Source organism: Anabrus simplex, chromosome 3 (genome assembly GCF_040414725.1).
Source record: "Anabrus simplex isolate iqAnaSimp1 chromosome 3, ASM4041472v1, whole genome shotgun sequence".
Classification (NCBI taxonomy): domain Eukaryota; kingdom Metazoa; phylum Arthropoda; class Insecta; order Orthoptera; family Tettigoniidae; genus Anabrus; species Anabrus simplex.
This window is the reverse complement of record NC_090267.1, coordinates 110,507,392-110,533,582: the sequence shown is the minus strand read 5'-3', so window position 1 is coordinate 110,533,582 and position 26,191 is coordinate 110,507,392. Positions and strand designations below refer to the sequence as shown.

Below are 26,191 nucleotides of genomic sequence, written 5' to 3'. Positions count from 1 at the left end.
GAAATCTGTGCTTAGTAACAGAACTTGTAGCAGGCCTAGATAACAAGGGAGAATTAAAAATCTCTCGTAGAGGTGTACTTTTTAGAAATAAATCAGTAGCAATATCTTGAAAATGGTCAGTCCTAGAGCAAAACGGACAATTTTAGTGGCCTCTAACCGTACAACACCCCATATGACATCGCTATCACCATGGCATAAGTTATAAAGTGATAGTTCCAACGGTTCTGTTGTTACTTAGGTCCTTTGGCATTTAAGCCCCAAATTTGACGAATCGAACCGTTATTTCTAACACTTTATGACATATTCCATTGCAAGAGCAGATGAGGTTACGAAAGTGGCCCCAAAACACACATTACTCAATCACCCCCACGCACAGATAGAAAATACAAACCATGGTGATTCAATCACTCCACCGCGGGCTGGCCTAAGGAAGGGCAGCCGGTGGGGAGGTGGAGTTGTCAATCGACGCAGGAGGCTCGATTTCATCAGAAATATATCAACATGTTGCCAATATGAACCAATCCACGGCCACTTCCTTCCATCTTCCTTGATGATGATGCTTGTTGTTGAAAGGGGCCTAACATCGAAAGTCATCGGCCCCCATCTTCCTTGACTATCCTTTCTAATCTTCCCACCCACCCTGTATAAAGTATATAAGATAGGTTATACGCTTTTGTGTTAGTTTACTGTTAACCGTCAAGCTGTTCACGTCGTGGTAAGACCTCTCGTCCTAAAGCTACTATAGCCTACTTTTATAATCTACACAGCTTTGTATTATATTTTATAAGTAGAGTCGCAGGTGTCTAGTAGATTTAGCTTGTTTGATCTTAAAGAAGAATCTGTTAACAGAAGATAAAGTCCATCATGGAAAAACCCATTTTAGCCATATTTGCAAAGAGTGTGGAAAAACATTTCCCCGAGGCTCCCACAAGAGACGTCATGAGATATCTTGTAGGACAATTTTTCAATGCAAACATTGTAGAAGTGAGTTCAAGAACGCTTACAACGCTCAATGTCACAAAGCCGTTTGTAATGTACCTTCATCAGGAAGAAAATTTAACGAGCTCAACCGTATTCAAGCAAATACAGATTTATTTCTAAAACGTACACCTCTGCGAGAGATTTTTAATTCTCCATTGTTGTCTAGGCCTGCTACAAGTTCTGTTACCAAGCACACATTTCAAGATAAAGAGAAGCAAAATGATGATCATGAGGACGATGATGATAATAGTGATAATAAAGAAAGAAAATAAGATCTCAATGTTTCTTTGCCATTAGATCTTTATGATTTAACTTCATTTTCTAAGCCTGCTACACGTTCTGTCGCCGTGCAAACATCTCAACAAGAAGAGATGCAAGATGAAGTAGAAGAAGATTTCAACGCTTCTTTGCTACCAAAACAAGTTAAGTTTGTACCTAGAAACGCTACTGCAGAAGTACGTATTGCATCAAAGGAAGTCCCTACACATTAACTGTCTGCATGCAGGCCCAAAATTCAAAACAAGCCTATATTACCCCATGTGGACGTAAGATACTGTAAAAATACAACCTACTCATAAAAAGTTTGCAGCTGCTAAGAGCCGATCAAGATACTGGTCACACAGAGTATAAAGCAGATATTTTTGAAATAGAGCAAGAATTACGCCGTGCATGTATTATTGAGTAACAGCACATAGTGGATCGAGTAGCTATATTGGTACATATTCTTTTCCAACATTCCCCCTTCCTTAGGATGTTAACTCCGCCTCTAGCTGTAGAGCTGGTATCAAGCCCAGATAAAGGAGGAGAAACAACCTAAATACTGGAAAAATGCAAAACGCTTTGCCGTTTAGCCCTTTTGTTATTTAGTTCTTTTGCCCTTTGCCCTTTTGCCATTTAGCCCTTTTGCCCTTTCACCATTTAGCTCTTTTGCCATTTGGAACTTTTGCCTTTTGTCCTTTTAGTGATTAAGCTTTTTGACCTTATGCCCTTTCGCCATATAGCCCTTTTGTCCTTTATGAGGTCGCGCCCTCACAGAGGGAGTAGAGTACTGGCTACACTTCTGTAAGGTAGGCTTACAGTCCCTGTTGCTGTGTTAATAGCGGTTTCTACCTAACACCCCGGTTGGCTTGTAACCCCAACACCTGCACACCTCCAAGCTTTGGCTATTGATGTTGTTAAAGCCCTCACAGAGGGAGTAGAGTTCGGGCTTCACCTCGTTAAGACGAGATTACAATCCTCACTGTGGTGTTAATGGCGGTTTCTACCTTCCAGCATCTGGGTTGGCTTGTAACCCTAACACCTGCATATCTTCAAGCTTTGACTAGTTGATGTTAGAGCCCTCACAGAGGAAGAAGTGTACTGGCTACACTTAAGACAGGCTTACAACCCCTGCGGCTGTGTCAAGTTGTGAGCCGCTAAGGTAGCCCTCTAGTTAGGTCTATACGAATAGAGTATAGCAACCATCTTGCATAGCAGCCCTTGCCTCAGTACTCGAAAGTTAGACTGATGAAACTAATAGGTTATCAATTATAAGTCGTGAGCCCCTGAGGCATCCCTCTAGTTAGATCAGATCTATACGAATAGAGTACAGCAGCCCTTGCCTCAGTTGTGAGCCCCTGAGGTGGCCCTCTGGTTTGGTGTATACGAATAGAGTATAGCAGCCATCTTGCATAGCAGCCCTTGCCTCAGTTCCCGGAAGTTAAGCCGATAAGACAAGTAGATCATAAGTTACACGTTGAAAACCCCTGTAGTAGCCCTCTGGTTTGGTCAACACGAAGAGAGTATAGCAGCCATCTTGCATAGCAGCCCTTGCCTCCGTTCTCGAAAGTTAGACTGATAAAACTAATGGGTCATAAGTTGCAAGTTTTGAACCCCTAAGGCAGCTCTCTAGTTAGGTCTGTAGGAATAGAGTATAGCAGCCATCTTGCCTGACAGTCCTTGCCTCAGTTCTCGAAAGTTAAGCTGACAAAACTAATAGGTCATACGTTACAAGTTGTGAGCCCCTGTGGTAGTTCTCAAGTTAGGTCTGTACGAATATAATATAGCAGCTATCTTGCCTAGCAGTCATTGCCTCCGTTCTCTAAAGTTAGGCTGATAAAGCTGTGCCTCTGGCATTTTCAGACGTGTTCCAAAATGGCGCCTGGGAGAGGTATAGACCACTCACACCCAAGAGAATATACAACAAAGTCTTAACATTTAGATACAATAGGAGGCGTTGATAAACTTGGAACGACTACATTTCAAAGGCGGTGCAGAACAGAGCAAGGTCAAGCGAATTGTTTCAAAGAAACAAGTAAAATAGAATAGATTATTGAAAAAACTTGAAAAACTGAACTCGAGAAGACAAGAAGCAAATTGCTGTTGCTGTGTAGAAGAGAGGAAATTGTAAAAATTCCGCAGAAATTCTGAAGAAAAGCTATTATAATTTAAAAGAAAACGGCAAAACAACCTGCAGAAACACTGTGGAGGATATAAATACAACGAGATATACGAGAATTTATTTAAATACGTATACTGATAGATCCGAGGCGCAAGATCAGCGGTACTTCGGAAATCATAAATTGGAAGCCGTAAGAAGAGAAAAGGATAGAAGAGAATTACTCCATTAGAAGGAAAATCGAGGAAGGAATAATATTTTAGAAAATAAATAATTTAAATTTGAAGATTTTCGTAAGACAAGACGAGTGTTCTTACGCAGACTTAGAGATTGGTCAATCATAACACAAGAGAAGACTAAGAGAACAGTTTAAAAGAAATATTGGTAAAAGTTCAGACCTTGTCACGCAAGTTTGTATCATAGTAATCATGGCTGACGATGGGCGAATGGACGCTGCCATTGGTTGAATGCTAGTCCACTGAAATGTCGTTCCCATAATTCAATACAGACAGAAGTTATGACCAACTTACCCGATAAAAAGACCTAAGAGTGAGGCAATGTCAAAGAATAACCATATGAAACAAATAAGAGTAAGAATATCTGGCTATGTTGAACTATGGTAGTGGCATTTCATAGGGCAAATCTTCAGGCGATGCAGAGTCCATTCGTGCCAACGCCAGCCACGATTATTAACGATTATATAACAACGTGATTGAATATAAAAAAGAAATAGAGGCCTAATTATTAGTAGTACGTAGCGTTCCCGACACCGGAAGAAAAAAATCACAACGAAATGTAACGTGAATGATAAACAATGTATAATAGAGAAGAAGAATGTATGTAAATGGAACCAACCTTAATGTAGTGGAGGTTAGGCGACGACACGAAAAAACAACACGATTGAACTTCTCATTCACTAATAATTTGACGTGACGGCCACACCATTCACATACTCTGCTATTTGAAATCAAATTGTGACGTACATAGAATTGAAGTAAATCCTTGAAGTTGTTCTTGTAATTCGCTGAAAAACTTGTTACATTAATAACACATCCATCGTACGATGCCATGTCAATATAATTAGATATGTTTTCTGTATCAACAATGGCCAGATGCACTGGATGCGCTATGTACGAAAAAAGAAGTAGTAGGCTTTGCTTCTATCAATCCTATCATTTCGTGACCAGTAAGCGACATAGAATGCCGTGGTGTATTAATGTGAAGAGAAACGTCATTGTGGTCCAGGGCTAAGTCGTGCGAGTCGTCTGCGAGAAAAATAAACATAGTCCAGGGCTTAATTGTGGTCCAGGGCTCAACAAATGTAATTGTGGTCCAGGGCTCAGTACCATTAGTTCCTAAGTACAGTGGTTGGCAGCATCGGCGAGTCGTGCAAGTCGTCTGCGAGAAAAATAAACATAGGACAGTCATACCGCGCGTAGATATTGCCGATGCAAGCGGTAACCATGGTACTAATGTTGCGTGACATAGAATGAACTTCTAATGAAATATTATTCTAAGAAAAATCTAAAATGAATATTTACTTCTCGATAATATTTGATTTTATTGGCAGTTATTCCGAGAAGAAGATGACTTGCTAAGCATCCACATGAACCAACCTGGAGGGACATATCATCCGAACAGCTGAACCTACCCAAGATGAGAGGAGGAATTCGCCCAGCCGAACCTACCCAAGATGAGAGGAGGAATTCGCCCAGCCGAACCTACCTGAGATGAGGAGTCTACCCGAACCTCGAAGCAGGGCTAATGAACCAACCATGTGATGAGCAGAAGGAGAGCAACTGACGGCTGATATGATGAAAGCCGAGCTAAGTGTTTATAATAAGTGATAATATAATTCTTAATTTAGCTAGGTTTATGCCTTAGAATAGAGTATTCTAAGTGTGAAATATTTAAGAGTGCAAGTGAAACAGTGAAGTGAAGTGCGTTACAAGCTGGTAATACTAGGCCTATATTAAGTTAGTGTATAATTAAATAGATATCTCGTGAAGTATGACTATATATGAACAAGTGAATCAACGAGGTAGTTGAGAATACGAGTAGGAAGAAAAGTTATCCAATAGCTGATTGCAAGGATGATCATATGGAGAATAATATCTATGAATCTCGCGAAACCATTCAGTCAAAGATTACGTCACAGGTGGACCGTATGTGAGAAGTGAAAGATATAGTCGAGTTATTCCTTGTAATGTTGTTAAATGTACAAACGCAGTATTTAACGTGAAATGAAATGAAATGTCGTATGGCTTTTAGTGCCGGGATATCCCAAGACGGGTTCGGCTCGCCAGGTGCAGGTCTTTTTATTTGACGTCCGTAGGCGACCTGCGCGTCATGATGAGGATGAGATGATGATGAAGGCAACACATACACCCAGCTCCCGGGCCATTGGAATTAACCAATTAAGGTTAAAATCCCCGTCCCGACCGGGAATCGAACCCGGGACCCTCTGAACCGAAGGCCAGTACGCTGACCGTTCAGCCAACGAGTCGGACAGAATTTAAGGTTAAGCATCGTAATTTTGGAAGAGAATCGATCAATGTAAAGGAATATTTACGTACAGAAGAACGTTATGTCTCAGTAGCTGCAATTATTATGAAATGAGGTTATGAATGATGAGAACAGATATTGAGAAAGATGAAATGGAATTAATTGAAGGTAGTAAGAAGATATATGAATTGATTTGAGTAAGATAATGTGCGTTGTGGTAATTATGAGACATATATATGGGTGGTAGATGCTAAATATGAATGATATTGGATCAGTTAGACGATGCAAGCACAGGGAAAGAAATACACCGCGGGAGTGACATGAAATAAGGTGTGGATGGTGAATATTCGTATATAGTTGAGATTTGAGAGGTGATGTAGTATCGAATACAGGTGTTAATACTAAGATATATGAATTTTGTGACGTATTCTCGTAACATATGTGGAGTGTAAGGCATGTAAGATAATATAATAGAAGTGACGTACATACATAGTACCGAGATATCATAACGCAGATACTTGTTGAATTACTTGCACATAAGTTATGATATATTAGAGATACATTTAACGAAGGAATGTATGTTGAGCTGGATAGAAATAAATTAAGAATTATTTGGATAGAATAGTAAGATAGATTATTTTATATTTGAGTGTTGTTTTATAATTCATGCTAAAATTTTAAATGAGAAGATAGTAGATTAGGAGCCGTGATTTAAGAGGCAATAGGGATGGAAACCTTAGCACGCCAGTCATCATAATACAGTTCTTCGCAATGATATTCTACATTAACGAATTCAGATTTCATGACATAAAAATTTATAAATTAAAAGGAGGAATTCCAAATTTTTTAAAATTAGAATGTAATTGTGATACAGTGATGCATGTGAATGACTAGTTTAATTTTTCAAAGATGATTATAGATATGGAAACTTGAGTTCATTTCAGAAACAGAGAATTCGTTTTATTATTTTGTTTTGTAAGCCAGCGCTGATTTAAATATTGAATTTCACGAATAATTATTGATTTTGAGTAACGATTCTGGAAGATTATAATGACATGAGTTCTTGTTTTATGGCCAGTGGCTGCATTAAAACATTATTATTATTATAAATATGTTTTCTCATTATTTTATAATACAGTGGGTGATAATTTGTAGCAGTTGTAAGTAGATTGACTTAGTTTGTAAGGTGTTTATCATGCGATTTGCGTTGGAATATTGCGGTCGTTGATGAATTCTCATTTCTATGCGATAGGATGGAGACGTTCATCGGTGATTATCGCGTACGGTCCCTACGTTTTTCTCTGAATTCACGTAAAGCCTAACCTACAAGAAAAATTAAATATTTTTCTTATTTGATGAGTTACCCTGAGATTACATCTGACTGTCGGGAATTTATAGCTGTGTCTTACCTGGACGCGGGAAGGGCTCAAAGCTAATAGGTCATACGTTACAAGTTGTAAGCCCCTGAGGTAGCTGTCTAGTTAGATCTATACGAATAGGTTATAGTAACTATCTTGTCTAGCAGTCCTTGTCTTCGTTCTCCGAAAGTTAGGCTGATAAAACTAATAGGTCATAAGTTACCGTACAAGTTGTGAGCCCCTGTGGTAGCTCTGTAGAGTTAGGCTTATGACAGACTCAGCTATAGACCTCTTTGTGCCAAAAGATGCTGTAGTATTACAAAGCAGAGTTCTGTTCCTAGTCGAAGAGTTGAAGCCTGCTTAGGTCGGATATTTCATTTATGTCAATTGTAGCCGCATAGAAACTCCCTCTCCAGACTGTTATACTGGCAGCTGTGTTCAAGTATGTTGGTTAGATAGCATAACCAGCAGATTCGTGAAGCCTCGTGGCTGTTAGAATCACATATGACAACGTTCTTAGAAAGTATGCGGTTATACTCTTTATATAATCTCGTCTCCTTATTACATCCCCCTAGACAGACCTTGTTACATCCCAGTAAATTTTAGGCGGGCTAGCATCTCTATCACCATACCACACTGTACTTGAGTGAGAAACGCCTGGTCCTCGAGTACGGTGTTTTTACGAGGATAGACAGCATCAACAGTGTATAGGAAACCGCTTGTTGTTGTTGTAGTAGTAGTAGATTGTTCTCCAGTCAGTAGGGTTAAAATCTACCACGCAGTTAAACCATCGTTTCCCTATTCAGAGAAAGTTAAAATTTTTTTTTTTTTTGCTAGGGGCTTTACGTCGCACCGACACAGATAAGTCTTATGGCGACGATGGGATAGGAAAGGCTTAGGAGTTGGAAGGAAGCGACCGTGGCCTTAATTAAGGTACAGCCCCAGCATTTGCCTGGTGTGAAAATGGGAAACCACGGAAAACCATTTTCAGGGCTGCCGATAGTGGGATTCGAACCTACTATCTCCCGGATGCAAGCTCACAGCCGCGCGCCTCTACGCGCACGGCCAACTCGCCCGGTAGTTAAACAATTATAATTAATGCCGGGCTCAGCTGGAGGTCCTCTAGCCACTAACTTAATCTCGGAAGTTAAGAGCCGTTTCTTGCAACAGTACTCCATCACCCCCTCACCTACAAAAATAAAGTGCTATAGTTATTCCATCACTCCAGCGAGAGTCGAAAGTTAGGAAGGGCATCCAGTTAGGAGGATTGAAGCCCGAATTAGCCCAATACGTCAAAAGAGCCCTCGCCGGGTTAGTGCCATAAGAGTTCATGTATACGCAAGAGCCCCTGTGCCAGACTTAAGTTAGGAAGGGCATCCGGTTAGTAGGATTGAAGCCCGAATTAGCCCAATACGTGAAAAGCTCTAGCACAGCCCTCGCCGGGTTAGTGCCATAAGAGCCCGTGTATACACAGGAGCCCCTGTGCCAGCTCATACACGTATTCACTACTGGAACATTTTGGAAAGAGTAGCAATGGGATTCTACTGGGAAAGGGACTGTATAGAACGGCAAAGTATTTGTAAAAAACAAAAGTAGTTCAAAGAGTTAAGGATATTGAAAAGCAACAAATTGCTTCACAGTGTAAAAATAAGAGATCCCTAGGGGAATTTGTAATGTAATTGGGTGAATGAGGACAAACCACTGATCTCTATACATGGATCGCTAATGGCAGGTCTCCGCTGCAGGAGAAAGTACGCCAAGGTGAGCGCGCTGTTCGCCATGTTGGCGTACCCAACCTAGAGCTCTCCTTATGGGGAGGCAATGATAATATAGTCAATTTTAAGTCGCAATTAATGGCGCATTGGGATAATTAAAAATATAGAGACATGTTCACTCAAAGCATAAGGACATTGGGATCACTGACACGTTATTCCGAGGTCAGTAAATCTCCGGGATAGTAATAAACATGAGTGTATAGTAACGGCCGACAAATATTAACTTAGGTGCTGAATACATGCAATTAGCGATCGGTAACAACAATACGAGTGAAAATCAGTTTCTGGAAACATTGCTGTAAATTGTATACATGTATGCCACGAAATTATGCATTCTTAAAATGATGTACCTATAAACGTAGCTCACTATACAGGCCTAGATTCGACATATCGTAATCGGTGCTTGATAATGAATTTCTGTTTCCTGTTTCCATGAAATAACGCGTATATTATCAAATTAAAATATAATTGAAGCAAATGTACACATTTATAAAACCAGCAAATATTCAAAACTTGTCAATATATCACATTACCTGCAGCTTAATTTACTGTTACAGACCTCTTTAATTAAATTCAGCTACCAAAGCGATATTGATAGTCATCATCAGAAATATGTAACACCAGTTAAAAGAGTCCCAAATACCACGAATAGTATAATGGGATAGCCCCAAATACCCACCACACTTTCCCTTCTCCCACCACTCCAGTGTCTGAAACCCATAATTATTACTGATGTAAATAAGGTCTAGAATTCCTCCAGACTTCATTTTCTAAGATTGTTATAAGGTCACGTCAATTATTTCATCGAAACCGTCAGTTTAATTATGAGAAAAAAATATAAGTAAATCTTTACTTGCAGTTAATGTTCAGTAAAATTGAAGAAAACAGTTTGCTGAACATCACTTCTAAGGTGTACAGTTTGTCCAGTTGTCCAGTTCTATCAAAACAGTCTTCCTCTAAGTGATCCGAGCAGAGAACAGCTGTCTTAGAAGGCTCCCAACTCTCCCGCCTGATACTCCTAATCGATGATCTTAGATGTTCGGGTCTCGAGAAAGGAAACCTACAAAAATTAATTGGCATTTTGCTCCCAGAATATGCAAAATAAGATACAATAAACCTAAAACTCAAAACACTACCCTAAGAAGATTCTTATGTACAGTATAAAACTCCCCGATGAAATGATTTCTCCTTCTGCTGATCGGTTCTGTTTGTACATCCATAAGCTGAACACTGCGGTATGTTAATACCCCGTAGAATGTTTCTTCATTCATATTTCAGAAAAACACGTACTATTTAAATTGAATCTTGTAATCCACAAGTATACTACAAGGCAACGAACCTAAATTCGTAAAATACACTACTATTTACTTTGCAATAACACAGCACAGAACACTCGTGGAACTACAATCAAGGGGCCTGGCGTCACTGAACTAAGTATAAACAAAGCAAGCGCGCTCCTCGTGGTCTATTGCACCGTGCGCTCGCTGCCATCTTACTACGCCAGTCATGTTCTATTCGGCTTACTGCTACCCAAGCTACCAGCCATCCAGGTATAGAAATCAGTGGGACAAATGTAGATAATAACAAAGAAGGGAAATGAGGCGAATAATATGGTGGTTAATGAGAGCATACAAACAAAATCGATATGCAAGTAATGTTTACTACGTTCTGAAGAGATGAGATGGGTACATCTTATAAACGACTGTTTGGAGACAAGGGAAATAAGACAGGCATTTATAGATGAGGAGTATGTGAGAAATATTGATAACGAAAATCAGCTGTATAGGTTGAAAGTTATTGAACAAAGAGTGGATGCACCCGGGAAGAATTGCAAAATTATTCATCATGTTAGGGGAATATGGGGAAGTAAATTGATGGAAGGAAAAAGAATTGGTACCTGGTAGTTAGAAACAGAGTTGAGCATAAGGCAACCTAGAAAATATAACTCCGTTGACGTCAAGAACAATTAGGTTCGTAGATTATAGTTATAGCATATAATGAATTTATCGTCGGAGTCTAATTATTAGTCTACTGTTTTTAACAGTTAATGCTAATATTAATTTCAGAAGTCGGACATGGGCATGGAGGGACAGAGGATGACTACTGCGGTGACCTCTTTGGAGGGTCGTGTTCCCGGGGTATCTAATGGACCTCTATAGCATGTCTGAGAAGTTCATCTCCTACAATAATGTTTCTAAAACTCATTTTGGCCACTATTTCTCTGTTCAACTTCTGAATTTTCTACAGTTCTTAAATATATATCTCAAAGAATTATCTAGTTCTGAAATAATTACGAGGAAAATTCCTCAAGGCAGTATTATTGGATCTTTATGTTTTCTTATATATATAAGTGATATGAGTAAAGATAAAAAACCTCCGTGGTTCAGGCAGCAGAGCGCCGGCCTCTCACCGCTGGGTTCCGTGGTTCAAACCCCGGTCGCTCCATGTGAGATTTGTGCTGGACAAAGCGGAGGCGGACAGGGGCGGACAGGTTTTTCTCCGGGTACTGCGGTTTTACCTGTTATCTTTCATTCCAGCAACACTCTCCCATATCATTTCATTTCATCTGTCAGTCATTAATAATTGCCCCAGAGGAGCGCGACAGACTTCGGCAGCCGGCACAATTCCTATCCTCGCCGCTAGATGGGGCTTCATTAATTCCATTCCTGACCCAGTCAAATGACTGGAAACAGGTTGTGGATTTTCATTTTCACGACTAAATATCTGGAATCAGAGATAAGGCTTTTTGAGGATGATGTTCTTCTGTATAGAGTGATAAATAATTTACAAGATAATGATGTGAGATGGACAGTAGGCAATGGTATGATGATACACGGGGTTAAAAGTCAGGTTGTGAGTTTCACAAATAGGAAAATTCCTCTCAGTTTCAATTACTGGGTTGATGGGGTGAAAGTTCATTTTGTAAGTACCTAGGTCTCAACATAAGGAAAAAATTGATTGGAGAAATCACATAAATTGGATTATAAATAAAGGGTACAGGTCTCTGCACATGGTTATGAGGGTATTTAGGGGTTTTAGTATGGATGTAAAGGAGAGGGTATATAAGTCTCCGGTAAGGCCCCAACTAGAGTATGGTTCCAGTGTACGGGACCCTCACCAGGATTACTTGATTCAAGAACTGAAAAAAATTCAAAGATAAACAGCTCTATTTGTTCTGGGTGATTTCCAACAAAAGAGTAGCGTTACAGAAATGTTGCAAAGTTTGAGCTGGGAAAACTTGGGAGAAAGGAGACGAGCTGCTCGACTACGTGTTATGTTCCGAGCTGTCAGTGGAGAGATGGCGTGGAATGACATTAGTAGACGAATACGTTTGAGTTGTGTTTTTAAAAGTAGGAAAGATCACAATATGAAGATAAAGTTGGAATTCAAGACGACAAATTGGGGCAAATATTAATCTATAGGAAGGGGAATTAGGGATTGGAATAACTTACCAAGGGAGATGTTCAATAAATTTCCAATTTCTTTGCGATCATTTAAGAAGAGGCTAGGAAAACAGCAAATAGGAAATCTGCCACCTGGGTCACTCCTTCCATTGTCTAAAGCAGGGCCTCTCAGGGTGCATGCGCTTGGTGCATGCACTGTGCGCGGTGCAAAAGACGACTTCGCTTGGTTGACCAGAGTGCAGACCCCCACTCCTCGACTTGGAGCAATAGCGCGGTCTCTCTCTTTCCCCACGCCTGTCTCGCTCGCTTCCTCTGTCTCCCTCTTCCTCACTTGTTGCGTAGCGCTCCAAATCCGAGCCGAATTGAGCCGAACTGAGCCGAACTGAGCCGAGTTGAGCCGAGCTTAGCCGAGTAGTCCAGAGACGAAGCGTTGGTCCGAGCCGTGCCGAGCGGAAGCGATGCACAGTGCACGGAGCTCTTGCGCCTCGATTTGCACGCGTGAGATTTTGGGCGTTTGAGAGGCCCTGGTCTAAAGGCTAAGCCTTGTCGCTGCAGCCACATCAGCAGTCCTCTTCATCGTGACATAGGAAGCAAAACCCAGCTGAGTGATTATGTTTCTAAGGTATGAGAGACGTGGTATTCCTCTCAACCTCTTCCCAAGGACCCTCCCTTCGAAGACATTCGGGATAAAGGTGTCATGTCGTAGGACGTGTCCAAGAAATTTAACTTTCCTCTGCTGTATTCAGTAAATTGTATTCAGTTTCTCATTAACGTCATTCAAGATTTGGATATTAGTCTTCTTTTCTGTCCAACTCATCCCTGTCAGTATTTTCCAGAACCACATTTCCGCAGCTTCTATTATTTCTTGTGCTTGTTTTCCCAAAGACCAGGTTACATCAACCCTTGGGTAACTGTGACCGGTAAGCACTTGGTTTCTGTGTCCGACTCGTTGGCTGAACGGTCAGCGTACTGGCCTTCGGTTCAGAGGGTCCCGGGTTCGATTCCCGGCCGGGTCGGGGATTTTAACCTTAATTGGTTGATTCCAATTGCCCGGGGGCTGGGTGTGTGTTGTCTTCATCATCATTTCATCCTCATCACGACGCTCAGGTCGCCTACAGGAGTCCAATAGAAAGACCTGCACCTGGCGAGCCGAACTGGGATATCCCGGCACTAAAAGCCATACGACATTTCATTTCATTTTTACTTGGTTTATGTATCTCTGTCTTACCATTATGTAATCTAACAGATGTCTTCTACTATCTCCACGAGCTTTCCATGAATAACGTCGTCTTTTGTGAATATCAAAGCATGTATTAGTTATTAATAGTTCAAGTTGTTCACAGAACTCGAGCAATTTTTCTCCTCTCTAGTTTGTTTCGTCAAGTGCAAATTCATCGGCATGTTTAAGATTTTCATGACTACCAACTGAAGCATTGAAGTCTCTCATTAAGATAATATTAGCTTTGGTGTCTACTAACTCAAACACAGATCAGTGGTGGTCGATTGATTGAATTTAAGATTACAATAAACAATAACCTCTCCCGAATCTATGGTCTCAGAGATTATTGGAGAATGATATTATTATCATTATCTCATCATTATTCAGCGACCGTCGACCCTGAATAACACACACTCTTTTAACTTTGTGTCTTAGAAGCATTTAGAAGTACCGCCTCAAATTTAGCCCTGTGCAAAATCACGGAGTCTTCGAACAGTAACGCTTAGTCCTGACAGTACCCACTCTAATGCCTTAGTTGGCCTGATTAATGAATATGACAGTAGAGAACATCACTGACTTCTCATGAGCTACCAAAATATGCATCTGCTTTCAAGGAATTTAAATTTTATTTCATTTTGGCTGAAAATAGCCACTAAATCATAACTAGGTTTGATACTGATTTATGAAACACCTTTGATTTATTTATTTATTTATTTATTTACCTATATGGATTTTAAAAGAGCCTCAGGTGGCAGCGCGCCGGCCTTAAACCGCTGGGTTCAGTGGTTCAAATCTCTGTTACTCCATGTGAGATTTGTGCTGGGCAAAGCGGAGGCAGGACAGGTTTATCTCCGGGTACTCCAGTTTTCCCCGTCATCTTTTATTCCAGCGACACTCTGCAATATTTCATTTCATCTGTGAGTCATGAAACATTGTCCCAGAAGGGTGTGACAGGCTTCGGCAGCCGGCACAGTTCCTATCTTCGCCCCTAGTTGGGGACTTCATTCGTTCCATTCCTGAGCCATGACTGGAAACAGATGATGATGATGATGCTTGTTGTTTAAAAGGGACTAATATATAGGTCATCGGCCCCAACTGACTCTGAGGATTTTCATTTCATATAGATTCTAAACCAGTTGCTAAGTAGTGCCTATTTTTACGTGCTCATGCGACTGCCGACACTCTGGAAGCCCCTTTCGGTGTGAGTGAGTCTATCATCTGACCTACTCGTCTCGGCGTTTTGAGTAAATCTCTGGCCTAGACCACATTATTATTGTTGCCAAATCTACGCTCCAAAACGACTTTCACTATAGACAGAGTTGGGAAACTATACACATTTCAGTCAAAAAGAAATAAACACTTACTGAGATATTTACTTACCATCCGTGTTGGGTTTGCAGGTTCGCGCATGGGCTGCGTATGTGCAATAGTAGAACGTGGTCAGATACCTGAAAAGTAGCAAATACGTCATTTATATGATTTTGTGGCTGAATGGATCAACATTCATGTTGAAAAAATGATGAACAATTCTTTTTCTCATTCCAAGATATACATCAGTTGTCTTGACCTCTTTTTTTTTATCTAGCTGAGATATCAGGCGTTCTTATAGCATATTTAAACCAAGGGTCTAGTAGTGAAAGTCCGGCGCGGAAATTTGGAGATTCAAAAGACAATTCGATGGACGAGAACGAAAGGGTTACAATTCAAATTCCCATGATTTTTCAAGAAAATAATTTAAATTTTTAGCAATTTACATAATTGCCTCTCAAAAATGCACTTGTTAAACATTTCTAAAAATACAAATTGGTGTGAACACAGTTCTTACATCACTTACTATAATATGGAAAAAAGTTACAACTCAAAAGACCCTTTCGACTTAATTTCTGACTAATGACAGAAGATTGAAAACCGTTAGAACTGCTTCGTGGCACTTTTTATTGTAATAATTTTTTGACTCAATTTCTGACTAATGACAGAAGATTGAAAACCGTTAGAACTGCTTCGTGGCACTTTTTATTGTAATAATTTTTCGACTCAATTTCTGACTAATGACAGAAGATTGAAAACCGTTAGAACTACTTCGTGGCACTTTTTATTGTAATAATTTCGGAGGTTGTAGAGGTCGAAATGAGCTGTACATAGATTGTAAAATGTCAAAAATGCATTTTGAGTTGTAATCCTTTCGTTCTCAGCCATCGATTTGTCGCCTTTCACATGAGCACCTGAGTGCGCTTTTTAATGTGGAGCGCACTTTCCAATTTCCGCTACCAGCGGCGCACGGCTATCAATCTCTCCTAGAGATGAGATTGTCATCTGCCAGTCTTTCACCGCTGAGCCTCGGAACAAAATTGAGCCTGGACTGTTGTCTCTTGGAATCTCTCATTTCACGCACCGATCCGTCACCGCTGGCGTACGTTCAAAAATATGTTCCCCTAATTATTTTGAAATGTATAGAAGAGAAAGGACTCGAACTGTTATTAGACAGTAAGCTGACTTTCACTCCTCGGGTACAGAAGGTGGTCGCTGAAGCATGTAGAACACAGGATTTGTGATGAGAACTGTGAAGCCAAACATAAAATCGTGTAGGCCTATAACGTTTTACACGCATACACAGAAATGGTGTCCCGATATAAACAAAGCGTGGTATCCCCCACCTCCTCTCTTAACGCATTGCTGCAGGTAGACAGCCCGCTACAAGACTGTAATGATTGAAATGGCACAAATGGTGGATGCATAGCAATACACACACTATGCCTTCAGCACTACCCCGGATGCAAATCTCCAGTGGCACATGTGAACTTTGAGCTGGAAGAAGAACTGGAGAAGATTTCCTTTGCAATTGCCTATTTATCCCGCCGGTCTTTAACAGCTGGGCCCTCGGTGTAAATCGCCGGATCGAACAACTCGTAACCAATACTGTATAAACCACTCTGGCAATTTATATGTGTAAGAATATCGGTTCTCTCTTTCCAGAGCTCCGTACACCTCTGGCCGAATTTTAATTGAACCTTAGCTACCATTCAAGAAGATAATTAGCGGAGAATATATTTGAGGAGTGTCTGCTCAAAAGGTACTATTTTCACCCTGAGGAAGTTGTGGCAAAACGCAAGGTAACGTATAATAAGAAACCAACTAATATCATAAAAGCGACTATCACAAATACGTTTTCGAAAGTTAAATTCATGGGTGAACTATCAGATTCCTTTGAATAAGAACGGGAGTACGACAGGGGGATGGGTTCTCACCGTTGTTGCTCAACTGTGCGCTTATGAAAGTAGATAGAGAATGGAATATAAATATAAAGAGTGGAATTAGATTGGCTCTAGCTGCACAAGATCAGGTAATGGAGACGACTGAAGAGATTCTGACCAAAGACCTGTCTTTACTGGAAGACTACTTCAAAATCTGGAGACTCCAACCCAGTGCGAGCAAAACAGAAGTGTCCTGCTTTCATTTAAATAATCGTTTGGCGAACGTGAAACTGAATGTTAGTTTCAGAGGGAGAATTCTTCATCATAACTGGAACCCAAAATACCTTGGTGTCATCTTGGACCGTACACTATCCTTCAAACAACACCTCCTGAACTTAGCACAAAAGTTGAAGTCTCGAAATAACATCCTTCATAAACTGTGTGGAACTACTTGGGGATCTTCAGCAACCACTTTGCGATCTTCAGCCCTGGGTTTGGTGTATTCAAGTGCCGAGTATTGTGCACCTGTTTGGATGAACAGTCATCATACAAGGCTTGTTGACACCCAGCTTAATACCACAATGCGCATCATATCTGGCGCAATCACATCTACTCCAGTTCATTGGCTTCCACTGCTAACTGGTATAATGCCACCTGATCTATGCCGATCTAATGCCCTTATGAAGGAATTTCACAAGATCTCAAGAAATCCTAGTCTACCCGTGAATAGTGACCTGCCACTTCTGAATCTTAACAGACTAAAATCACGCCATCCAACTCTGCGTGATGCCTCTAACATGGATGCTAAAGATTTTAAATCTCTTGATGAGTGGAAAAGTAGATGGGAAGCAGCAACGGATGTGCGCCTTCATACCTTCTTCTCAGGTCCCAGACTTCCAAGTGGATCCCACCTACCACGCAAGACCTGGACTGCCCTGAATAGAATCAGAACAGGACATGGTCGGTGCAGAGCCGCTCTCCATAAGTGGAAAAAGCTACCTAACCCAGACTGTGACTGCGGAGCTCCACACCAGACTGTTCGTCATATCGTCAGGGAATGTAGGATTCGAGCCTATCACGGTGATGAGGATGACTTCCTTCTGCTAACTCCGGATGCTGCACGCTGGATCGAAGAATTAGACATTCAATTGTGAAGCACAAGTTGCTTTGTTTCTCAGCTGTAAATATGTATATATGTATATTACTGATTATGTCTGTATAAGCCATACGCTAAATAATAATAGATTGGGTTGAAAAGGAAGAACCTTAAAATCAATTGTATTGCTTTTTCAGGTGATATGGCCTTGTTTGCTGAAGTAATGGAGAAAGCAAGGGAGCAAATCCTTGAACTAGATAAACAAGCAGTTAAAATAGGTCTTCACATCCCCTTCGAAAATACCAAAATCATGACAAACGACAAACACCCGCATAAATGCCTTGAGCTCCAAGAACAAAAGATTGAAATAGTAAAATAATTCAAATATCTCGGAGAATGGATTAGTTGGAATGCTGTGGAATACTAAGCAATGGAATCCAGGAAAAATAAACTTGAACTGGCCTTCCAACCAATAAAACTGCGTTGCTGGGGTGAAAGTTCCTTTTGGGGATCATTGTAATTATCTAGGTGTTAATATAAGGACAGATCTTCATTGGGATAATCACATAAATGGGATTGTAAATAAAGGGTACAGATCTCTGCACATGGTTATGAGGGTGTTTAGGGGTTGTAGTAAGGATGTAAAGGAGAGGGCATATAAGTCTCTGGTAAGACCCCAACTAGAGTATGGTTCCAGTGTATGGGACCCTCACCAGGATTACCTGATTCAAGAACTGGAAAAAATTCAAAGAAAAACAGCTCGATTTGTTCTGGGTGATTTCCGACAAAGGAGTAGCGTTACAAAAGTGTTGCAAAGTTTGGACTGGGAAGAACTGGGAGAAAGGAGACGAGCTGCTCGACTAAGTGGTATGTTCCGAGCTGTCAGTGGAGAGATAGCGTAGAATGACATTAGTAGACGAATAAGTTTGAGTGGCATTTATAAAAGTAGGAAAGATCACAATATGAAGATAAAGTTGGAATTCAAGAGGACAAATTGGGGCAAATATTCATTTATAGGAAGGGGAGTTAGGGATTGGAATAACTTACCAAGGGAGATGTTCAATAAATTTCCAATTTCTTTGAAATCATTTAGGAAAAGTCTAGGAAAGCAACAGATAGGGAATCTGCCACCTGGGCGACTGCCCTAAATGAGATCAGTAATGATTGATTGAAGATACATACAACAAGAAATCCCTGTCATTGGGGGCCAAAATTAAGCATTATAAAAGTGATTAGACCAGAAGCACTCTACGCAGCAGAAACACTAAACATGAATTTTAAAGGTCAGATGGAGAAACTCGCGCTAAAAGAAAGGAGAATTTTAAGAAAGATCATAAGACTAAAATTTGAGGAAAATAAGGTAATATACATCAAGAATGAAACACTCACCGGGCGAGTTGGCCGTGTGGTTAGGAGCGCGCAGCTGTGAGCTCATATTCGGGAGATAGTGGGTTCGAACCCCACTGTCGGCAGCTCTGAAGATCGTTTTCCGTGGTTTCCGATTTTCACAACAAGCAAATGCTGGGTCTGTACCGTAATTAAGGCCACGGTCGCTTCCTTCCCATTCCTAGGCGTTTCCTGTCCCATCGTCGCCATAAGACCTATCTGTGTCGGTGCGATATAAAGCAAATAGCAAAATAAAAAATAAAATAAAAAATGAAACTCTCTACAAGGAAAGTGAAAATAACTCTCAGATGCTATGCGAAAAAGAGGGATACTTTTTTACGGTCATCTCGTCAGAATGGACTCTAATAGATTAACCAAACAAATCTTTGACTTCCTCCGTAATCGCAAAACAAAACCCAACTGGTTTAAGGAAACTGAAAGAAACCTAATAGATTTACAAATTATAGAAAATTAACTATTCGATCGAACAGCTAACGTAATAACTAAAGACGAATATATAGGTTCCATGACAAATCTACATTAAAAGCCAAACCTATTATCTCGGAAGACGAGAGGAAACGAAGATCAGAAAGAATGAAGAAATACTGGGCACTAAAAGAAGAACAACACGCAGAGAAATGATCGATTCAAACAGGGTGAAACGGAAGAAGAAGAAAAGGCACATGGAACATACTCATGATAGGGTATGGTACTAGCTTTAAGGAATTACATTATGGTCTGGATTGCTCATGAGCTGCGATAGTATTCAACTACTTCAATGCATGTGAACGAAATATAAAAAGAAATTTGAAGCAGAAATAGCACATTTTGAACAGACACTCCCTATTTACCCCTTCAGTGGTTACTTAGAAAATATCAATAAATGTAGATGCAAATTTTTTTACTTACACGAATTCGAGCCGTCGAAGTCTGTTGAATATCTCTACATCCAGATTATCCAAGTGAACACCTTGTAAGTCTCTGTAAGGGAAAGAAGAAAATACATTTACATCTGTATTCTGTACAAAGGAACGAGACAGCAGTGTGATAAAATTAAATATGTTCTTAGTGGTGGTGATTGATTGAATAGGATGCACGTATAACAACAGAAAGTGGGAAGTCCGACACTTTTTAGAGTGAAGTTATGGGTAAAAGAAGAGAAGGGCCACAAAAAGTGTGAAAATGAGTCTCCCTACTATAACTGTCGGGTTCAGAAAAGAACAAGAGTTGACCTAGGAAGGTCCAATAGATAAGACGAAAGTGAGGAGCCTGGAAAAAGTAAATGGAAGCAATGCCGGACTCAGTAAGTGTCCGCTTGGTCTGCTATTTACTCTCCTAATTTAAGAAATGTTATTACTATTTCATCTGCGCTAACAAGAGTCACTCATCATCCCGAAACTTGACGAAATTTAATGAGTGGCTTTTTAAAAGACCAAGTTTAACCCCCTTGCAGTGGTGGGGTTGGGGAGGCGAGGGGGAGTGAGATATAACACTAATGGAAAATAGCGTGGAATCCTTCGGTTTGGTTAGGAGATGATTTAACCTTAAACTTGATAAGTGTCGTTCGCAATTTACGGTAAATAAGGGTGCATTCTGCCCGAAGGCAGGTCCGAACCTCCGCAGAGGTATGCCTGAACCGGAGTGTACGTACCGTAGGATGGCCAGTTCCTTTGCGCTCCTCCATTCCCTTACCCCCACCAACAGCGGGTGGCAACCCATCCAAACCTTGACCACGCCCAATGTTGCTCAACTTCTGAGATCTCAGCTCAACTTCTGAGATCTCACGGGATCCGGTGTTTCAACACGGCCACGGCCGTTGGCCACAATTTACGAGGTGTTGAAAATTAAGATTGCGATCGGTTGCCGGTTCGTGTCTGGTTTTAAGCATGGTTATGACGATGTCCATCATTGTATGTAAATATTATACTATCCCCGTATGACGAGAAGTCGCGGTAGCTTGTAGATACTACACTCTTAGCTACAAACATCAGTCGTGACAGACAATGCGAGCTCTCTGAATGCATATTCATTATCAAACTATTAATTATGCAGTACACACAAGAAATGTATAACTAAGGCACAATTGCTCTACCACTTTGAAACTGCACGACAGCACTTCAGTTCGCAAGACTGACCGCGGACGGAGCAAATGTTTATTGCCAGGCCTTGAGACTTGAGATAGGCGCATGCGCTACAGCCGTGCCTATCCCTCGCACCTCCTACCCTGCATCCACCCGATTTCTCGTCAGGCGACCATAGTACATTTCTTCTCGTTTCAAATGAGAAGGGAAAGGAAGGGGGCTTGCAGGATGACGTCACCACTGATATGGTGATGTTAGCCTCGGAAACTGCAGTTTTACGTGCAATCCGAACCAGACGTACAATCAATCAATCAATCAATCAATCAATCAATCAATCAATCAATCAATCAATCAATCAATCAATCAATCAATCAATCAATCAATCAATCAATCAATCAATCAATCAATCAATCAATCAATCAATCAATCAATCAATCAATCAATCAATCAATCAATCAATCAATCAATCAATCAATCAATCAATAATGATCTGCATTTAGTGCGGTCGCCTAGGTGACAGATTCCATATGTGTTTTCCTAGCCTTTTCTTAAATGATTTCAAAGAAATTGGAAATTTGTTGAACATCTCCCTTGGTAAGTTATTCCAATTCCTAACTCCCCTTCCTATAAACGAATATTTGCCCCAATTTGTCCTCTTGAATTCCAGCTTTATCTTCATATAGTGATCTTTGCTACTTTTAAAGACACCAGTGAAATTGAAATAATAAATAAGGTAGTTCAACCTATTCAATACAAATAAATATGAAATGTAGTATTACATTCCTATTTAATTAAAAGCGGAAGTGGTACCGGTTTCGACCCTAATCCGAGTCATCATCAGCCGAATAAAAAAAAACAATGCATAGGTAAATAAGAAATTAAAGAGTGAGTCTTTCACAAAAACAGTTGAAGAGGCAAAATATGTTAATGGGGATTGGCACTGTGCAATTTTAAATCGTAAAATCTAGAAGAAGTAGAAAGTCAGTCACTTATAAGAAGTAAGGCGCGATCTTCTGAATAGTAGCACAACACACGCAATTTTCAGCACTGTCTCATAATGTTTACAAGAAGAGGTTAAAAGTTAAATGAGCCAGCGAATGAGGCGCGAAGTCACAATATAATTAATAAATATGAAGTTCCAAAATTGTTTAGAAGTCGAAGACGAGTCGCTTGATTGAAGCGAATTGCTAGCTCCTGAAGATCAGCGCAACACACTCAAAGTCCGGCACTGTGCTTTCAAATGCCGACTGAACTCGGTGAATAGCTTGATGAATTGCTTCAGTTGCGAAAATGTGTGTATATATAAATAATACAATTTAATATAATTTAAGTACGTGAACAGGATCTTGTAGATTCTTTAGAACAGTTGACGTAAAAAACAATCGTGAAGAGACACCACTCAAACATATTCATCTACTGATGTCATTCCACGCCATCTCTCCACTGAGAGCTCGGAACGTACCACTTAGTCGAGCAGCTCGTCTCCTTTCTCCCAAGTCTTCCCAGTCCAAACTTTGCAACATTTTTGTAACGCTACTCTTTGGTCGGAAATCACCCAGAACAAATCGAGTTGCTTTTCTTTGGATTTTTCCAGTTCTTGAATCAAGTAATCCTGGTGAGGGTCCCATACACTGGAACCATATTTTAGTTAAGGTCTTACCATAGACTTATATGCCCTCTCCTTTACACCCTTACTACAACTCCTAAATGCCCTTATAACCATGTGCAGGGATTTGCACCCTTTATTTACGTGGCTTTTCATTTCAAGAATCCCACATACATTGGTGAAGATTCAAACCGCGGCCGTCCTGGCGACACTCCTCAATTACCACGTCCACTACAAGTGTTACTCGGATATACAGGGTGTCCCAGGAGGAATAGTCAGTATTCAGGGATATGACATAAACGATCATTTGAAGCAAATACCTTCGTATGGACATGTGCCCTATTCGGAATGGTTTCCGAGGTAGAACACATTTAATGAACATTTGTTTTTGGGGGAGTGGTACGCATCTTACCCTCCCAACCTCTTTGACGTTTTATTCTAGCCCAACCTATCTCATTGCTTTCAACCTCTTTGCTCGGGATGCCTTTCTGTCATTAATCTATCCCGTTGAACGCGCAGTTGTCCATGGTGTGTTGTGAGTGAAATACTGCGAGGGATTGATATTTTAACAGTCAGAAGCATCGGTTAACTGTGTTTGTACACGCGCTTGCTAGAATGCCACATCTACACTAATGAAGAATATGCAGATATGGTGTATGTTTTCGGCTTCTGCGATGGTAGTGCTCCTGCTGCTGTCGAGGAATACCGTTGGCGCTTTCCGATATGTCTTCTGAACGTGTAGTTCAACAACCTGTGCAGGAACACCAACACAAATTTGAAATGGTGCAGCGTAGTCCCACTACCAGCAGACGGCGACTTTCTGTACATCAATGTCCTACTAACACGAGCATTGTACCAATTTCAAAACGTCAAAGAGGGTGGGTGGGCAAGACACATACGTGTGCGCCACTACCCCGGAAACAAATGTGCATTAAATGTGTTCTATCTCGCAAATCATTCGGAGTAGGGCACATGTCCATATGAAGTTTTTTGCTTCAAATGATCGTTTCTGTCATAGCCCTGAATACTGACCATTCCTCCTGGGGCACCCTGTATAATGAGGCAACATATCATAAATGGGCGTCGATCCCGAATGTCAAGAATATTAAAATGAAAAATACAGGCAACCGACTCTTCTAACTTAAGAGCGATCTTTCTTCGGTGCCGGTCGCTAACGTAAATATTTACAAATTCAAAGAACTGGTGTAGATTATAACTCAGCTATATCATAGTCGCCATTTGGGGATAGTTTGCTTATGAAGTTTTTGAACAATCTTTAGGTTGGAAGTACCGATCCGTAATTTCTATTGTTGTCCAAAACGTGCTCAAACCTATGTACAGATTGTTTAAAAAAAAAATTTGCTTGAGTATTACTTGTATCCTTTAACGCATTCTTTATCTCCGTGTTTTAAAAAAAGCTGTATACATGCACATAATCATATTTTATCAAAATAGAGATGGGAGGAGGATGGCATAAATGTGTTCCATTGAGTATGTAATAGAATAATTATGGAGTAATGGAGAATGGTCCAAAGGTTAGACTACATCTGTTTTCATTCCACTGTACGAAAAGGGGTCAGTTAGAAATACCTCTAATTGTTGCATTGATACGATATGCATGTTAAAAACCATAATCAATTAGCGCCTAAACCTTACATACAACCTTAGATACCCAAGGAACAAGCTGGCTCTTTCTCAGATTCTCAACCTGAGGCAAATCATTGAAAACGCTCGAGAGTGTTGTGTCTCTGTTCTCATCTGGTTCCCCGACTGCAAATTAGCTTGGACTGCGCTGGGAAACGTTGTGGCACGTGCTAGATAAATGTGGTGCTCCACCTCACGTTATTTTATTGATGAAAGGTCTGTATGACAAGCTGGCGAGATCTCAGAATACCTGCCAGCAGCCTTCCTCTCTCCCCATCAATTTTCCTTCCATCATTCTTGTCCGCAAATAATCCTTTCTCAAGATGTGTCCAAGCTACGATCGTTTCCTCTTCTTGTTTGCTCTCATGAGGTTTCTCTCCTCTTCTCTTCTTCCTTTCATCCGGGAGATACTGGGTTCGAACCCCACTGTCGGCAGCCCTGAAGATGGTTTTCCGTTGTTTCCCATTTTCACACCGTGCAAATGCCGAGGCTGTACCTTAATTATTACCACGGCAGCTTTCTCCCCACTCCTAGCCCTTTCCTATCCCATCGTGGCCATAATACCTATCTGTGCCAGTGCGAAGTAAACCAAATGTAAAAATGTCTAATTTCTATGCTACTTACAGAGAGGAAAGGTTAGCGACTGGTGCGAGCAGCTCACTGGACACCATGTCGAAAGGATTCCAGGCCAGCATCCTAGAATAAAGGAAATTAAACGTACTAGAGTGAATAATCTATGAAAATGCATGCTATTTGGACACAAATAAGACTTTTAGCAAAAAACTATTGATATTCTGTTCAAGGGCAATTTATACATAAATTAGTCTAACAAGACAGAAGGTAAAATATTTATCTACTACCATACAAAAGCATTTTTAAAATTTTTCAAATTTCTCTCACGATACTAATCAACTATAAATAAATCAATTTCTTCATTTCTATACTAAAAATATTTAAAATAATTCCATTACTCCTCACTATTCAAAAATTTGTACTTTTAAAATAATTGGAATCGCTCGAACATCCTCTCAGTGTTAATGAAATGCTTCACGTCAAGTTTTATTTTGCAACCTAGATACACTTTCCAATACATTTACTATGTTACGACTTATCTCTCCTTAATAATGAGATGTAGCCTATGCAGTACTTCCTTCCTTCCTTCCTTCCTTCCTTCCTTCCTTCCTTCCTTCCTTCCTTCCTCTCTTTTTAATCCGCTTACCCTTCAGGGTTGGTTTTACCCTCTGTCTCAGAGAGGGATCCCACCTCTACCGCCTCAAGGGCAATGTCCTGGAGATTCAGACTCTGGGGCGGGGGATACAACTGGGGAGAATGACCAGTACCTCGCCCCGGCGGCTTTACCTGATATTCTGAACAGGGGCATTGTAAGGGGTTGGGATGATAGGAAGGGATAGACAAGGAAGAGGAAAGGAAGCGGCCGTAGCCTTGAGTTAGGTACCGTCCCGGCATTTGTCTGGAGGAGAAGTGGGAAACCACGGAAAGCCACTTCAAGGATGACTGAGGTGGGAATCGAATCCCCCTCTACTCAGTTGACCTCCCGAGGCTGAGTG

The 26,191-nt window shown here is 40.6% G+C and overlaps 1 protein-coding gene across 2 annotated transcripts in view; it reads right to left on the bottom strand.

The window, feature by feature from the left end:
- Window positions 1-26,191, bottom strand: part of Lgr3 (Leucine-rich repeat-containing G protein-coupled receptor 3) — a 487,929-nt gene that overhangs the window by 87,459 nt on the left and 374,279 nt on the right. For both annotated transcript variants that reach the window (XM_068227013.1, XM_068227014.1), the window contains 3 exons: window positions 25,248-25,319; window positions 20,202-20,273; window positions 15,000-15,067 (listed from right to left, as the gene is read on the bottom strand). In XM_068227013.1, the coding sequence (XP_068083114.1) occupies window positions 15,000-15,067; window positions 20,202-20,273; window positions 25,248-25,319 (212 nt within the window). The remainder of the gene's footprint in view (window positions 1-14,999; window positions 15,068-20,201; window positions 20,274-25,247; window positions 25,320-26,191) is intronic.